This window comes from Mizuhopecten yessoensis, unplaced genomic scaffold (assembly GCF_002113885.1).
Source record: "Mizuhopecten yessoensis strain PY_sf001 unplaced genomic scaffold, ASM211388v2 scaffold1623, whole genome shotgun sequence".
NCBI classification, from domain to species: domain Eukaryota; kingdom Metazoa; phylum Mollusca; class Bivalvia; order Pectinida; family Pectinidae; genus Mizuhopecten; species Mizuhopecten yessoensis.
Genome location: NW_018404139.1, coordinates 3,970 through 6,627, shown reverse-complemented (window position 1 = coordinate 6,627; position 2,658 = coordinate 3,970). Strand labels below are relative to the sequence as shown.

General features: G+C 33.7%; 1 protein-coding gene across 1 annotated transcript; it reads left to right on the top strand.

The window, feature by feature from the left end:
* Positions 1-2,005: 2,005 nt before the first annotated feature.
* LOC110466248 (keratin-associated protein 21-1-like) lies at positions 2,006-2,375 on the top strand (the record flags this gene model as incomplete). Its single annotated transcript, XM_021522657.1, has 1 exon — positions 2,006-2,375. A coding segment is annotated over exon 1 (370 nt), but the record flags the coding sequence as incomplete, so codon positions are not given.
* Positions 2,376-2,658: the final 283 nt, after the last annotated feature.

Genomic DNA, 2,658 nt, shown 5'->3' with positions numbered 1-2,658 from the left:
GACACACACTCTCACAATCAAACAATAGGTGATTATACTATCAATAGACTAGACACACACTCTCACGATCAAACTTTATGATTTTACAATGATGTAACAAAATACACAGTCTATTTTTCACTTTTATCGTAAAATAATAGGAGGAGATAAAGCATTAATTCAGTATATATACAAAGTCATACCAACATTAATTCAGTATATACAAAGTCATACCAAATTAATTCAGTATATATATACAAAGTCATACCAACATTAATTTATTATATATACAAAGTCATACCAAATTAATTCAGTATATATACAAAGTCAAACCAACATTATTTCAGTTTATATACAAAGTCATACCAAATTATTCAGTATATATACAAAGTCATACCAAACTAATTCAGTACATATGCAAAGTCATACCAGCATTATTCAATATATATACAAAGTCATATCAAATTAATCAAAAAACGAAGTAAGGAAGTACATTTTGTAAACGTAAGTAAGTCCATTCATAAAGCTAAAAAACAAAAACGTAATTATGACAAAAATTAAAAAGTTCCTATAAAACACTTTTAATATTGCACAACGTTGGCTTTAACAGACAATAGACTTGTAAACAAGGAAATGGTGCAATAATAAATACCTTCTACAGGGTTACGGTAAACCCGGATAGTCCACCAGTAGTGATTTAAGATAATCACTTAAAAAACGAAGCAAGGAAAAACATATTAAAAACATGTTACTGGATGCAGAAATCCAAACAAAGCCAACTATTAATTGCACAAAATTGTCTTTTCTTATCGGTTTAATCCCTGTAGAGATCATTGAGGTTCTGACTGAAGTCTTGTATTATATGTAAATGGAAACCTACTGACCTAGTTTATAGTGTATGTGTGCTAATGTAACAATTTATGTGGTGTACTATGTAATGAGTCGGTTGTGTCTGGTTTAGATTTTGTCTGAAAACTTACTATGTCCCGTACAAACGAGAAACATCCGATTATAAGACATTTAAGCTTTTATCTATTTTCCTTTTTAAAATATTTACTTCGTTATTATTAGTTTTTCAAATACATGTATCTATAAATATAATATTATAAGACAATTGATGACAATACATTCTGGCTTTATCATTACATGAACAAGGCATTCTGAATAACAGTGAGGTAGCCATATTGTTTTGGGGTTGATCTCAGTGCATCAAACCCCTAGCAGCCATCATTATTACATTATCCTAGTAATATTGAACAATGTATTCTATGTCTATATCTATAACTAATAATCTGTACAACATTGTGTTCATAACATTGAAGTTATTTTTATATCATTTGCCAAATTTGGCATCATCCAAACAAGAGTTTACCTGTCATAAGGATTTAAACTCAAACTTTTCTATAGCTGTCGCTACTTTCTGATCAGTGTATCTTATTATTTTACTTCATGTGATTAAATGTCGGTAAATCTGTTAATGTGTAGGTAATTGATGAAAGTCTGGAACTGTTAAACGCCCCCGGTGCTTGGTCATGTTACCTTACATACGGCACGTGGTAGGGACCAGAGGAACAGGAAGTCACAGTACAGGAGAACGGGAGCTATTTAAGGGCCAAAACCAAAGGTGATCATCACACAAGCTGGTAAGTTCTCATATTGATACTTTGCTTAGCAATAACAATTAGGAAATTAATACATGCTTTGAATTCTTTTTAACGTAAACCAACAATTTAAACAGAATAACTTGATGTATATATCTTTCATTTTAAGTATTTTGTTTAGTATTTTTAAACGATTTTGATACCTTTATTAATATTATTCTCGTTTTCACTTAACTGTTGTGTATATCTAACCATAGATTTTTTTTTTACTTATTCAGTAAAAGGTTGATCAAGTCTTTTTAACTTTAATTAGTCTTCATGGCGCTATGAAATGTGTTCTTATTATATACAAGCATTTATATACTTGGCGTCTCAATATCACTGTTGTGTATATCTAACTGGTATTTGCTTGTCTTATAGTCACCATGAAGTCGTCATCTACCGCTCTTATTGCGATATGTCTCTGTCTCGGCGTGTCATGCGCACTGGGAGCCGGATATGGTTCCGGTTACAACAGCTATGATACCTATGGAAGCGTAGGAGGCGGATACACCATGGGTTATGGAGGCGACTATGGAAGTGGGTACGGAAGCGGATACGGTAGTGGATACGGAAGCGGTTACGGTAGTGGATACGGAAGCGGATACGGACACTCAAAGGGACACGGAAAGGGCTACGTCTCCACCGAGACCGTTATTAGACAACCGTATATCCAGCCTATGGCCCTCCCACCACCACCACCCCAGGCCGGCAATGACGGACTTTTAGGACTCGGAGGAGGATCTGGACTTCTTTGTAAGTTTTTTATTTGCTCTAACTTTTATATGTGAAATTAACGTTATCATTTCGTTGAAGTATATTCTTTATGCTGTTTTAATGAAGTAATACCCCTTTCTGACATTTCTTTGCAAAATTGTTCCTCATCTTATGTTTTTACAACTTATCCACCGGGTTTAGGCAATATCGTCCAATTCTGTATTCCATGTCAGCCATGTATTTCAGATCTGTTGACACTGTGACGTCATTTACTCCTTATACTGCCTTATTTTTGCAGCTTTTCTTTCGTCGATAAGAGTTA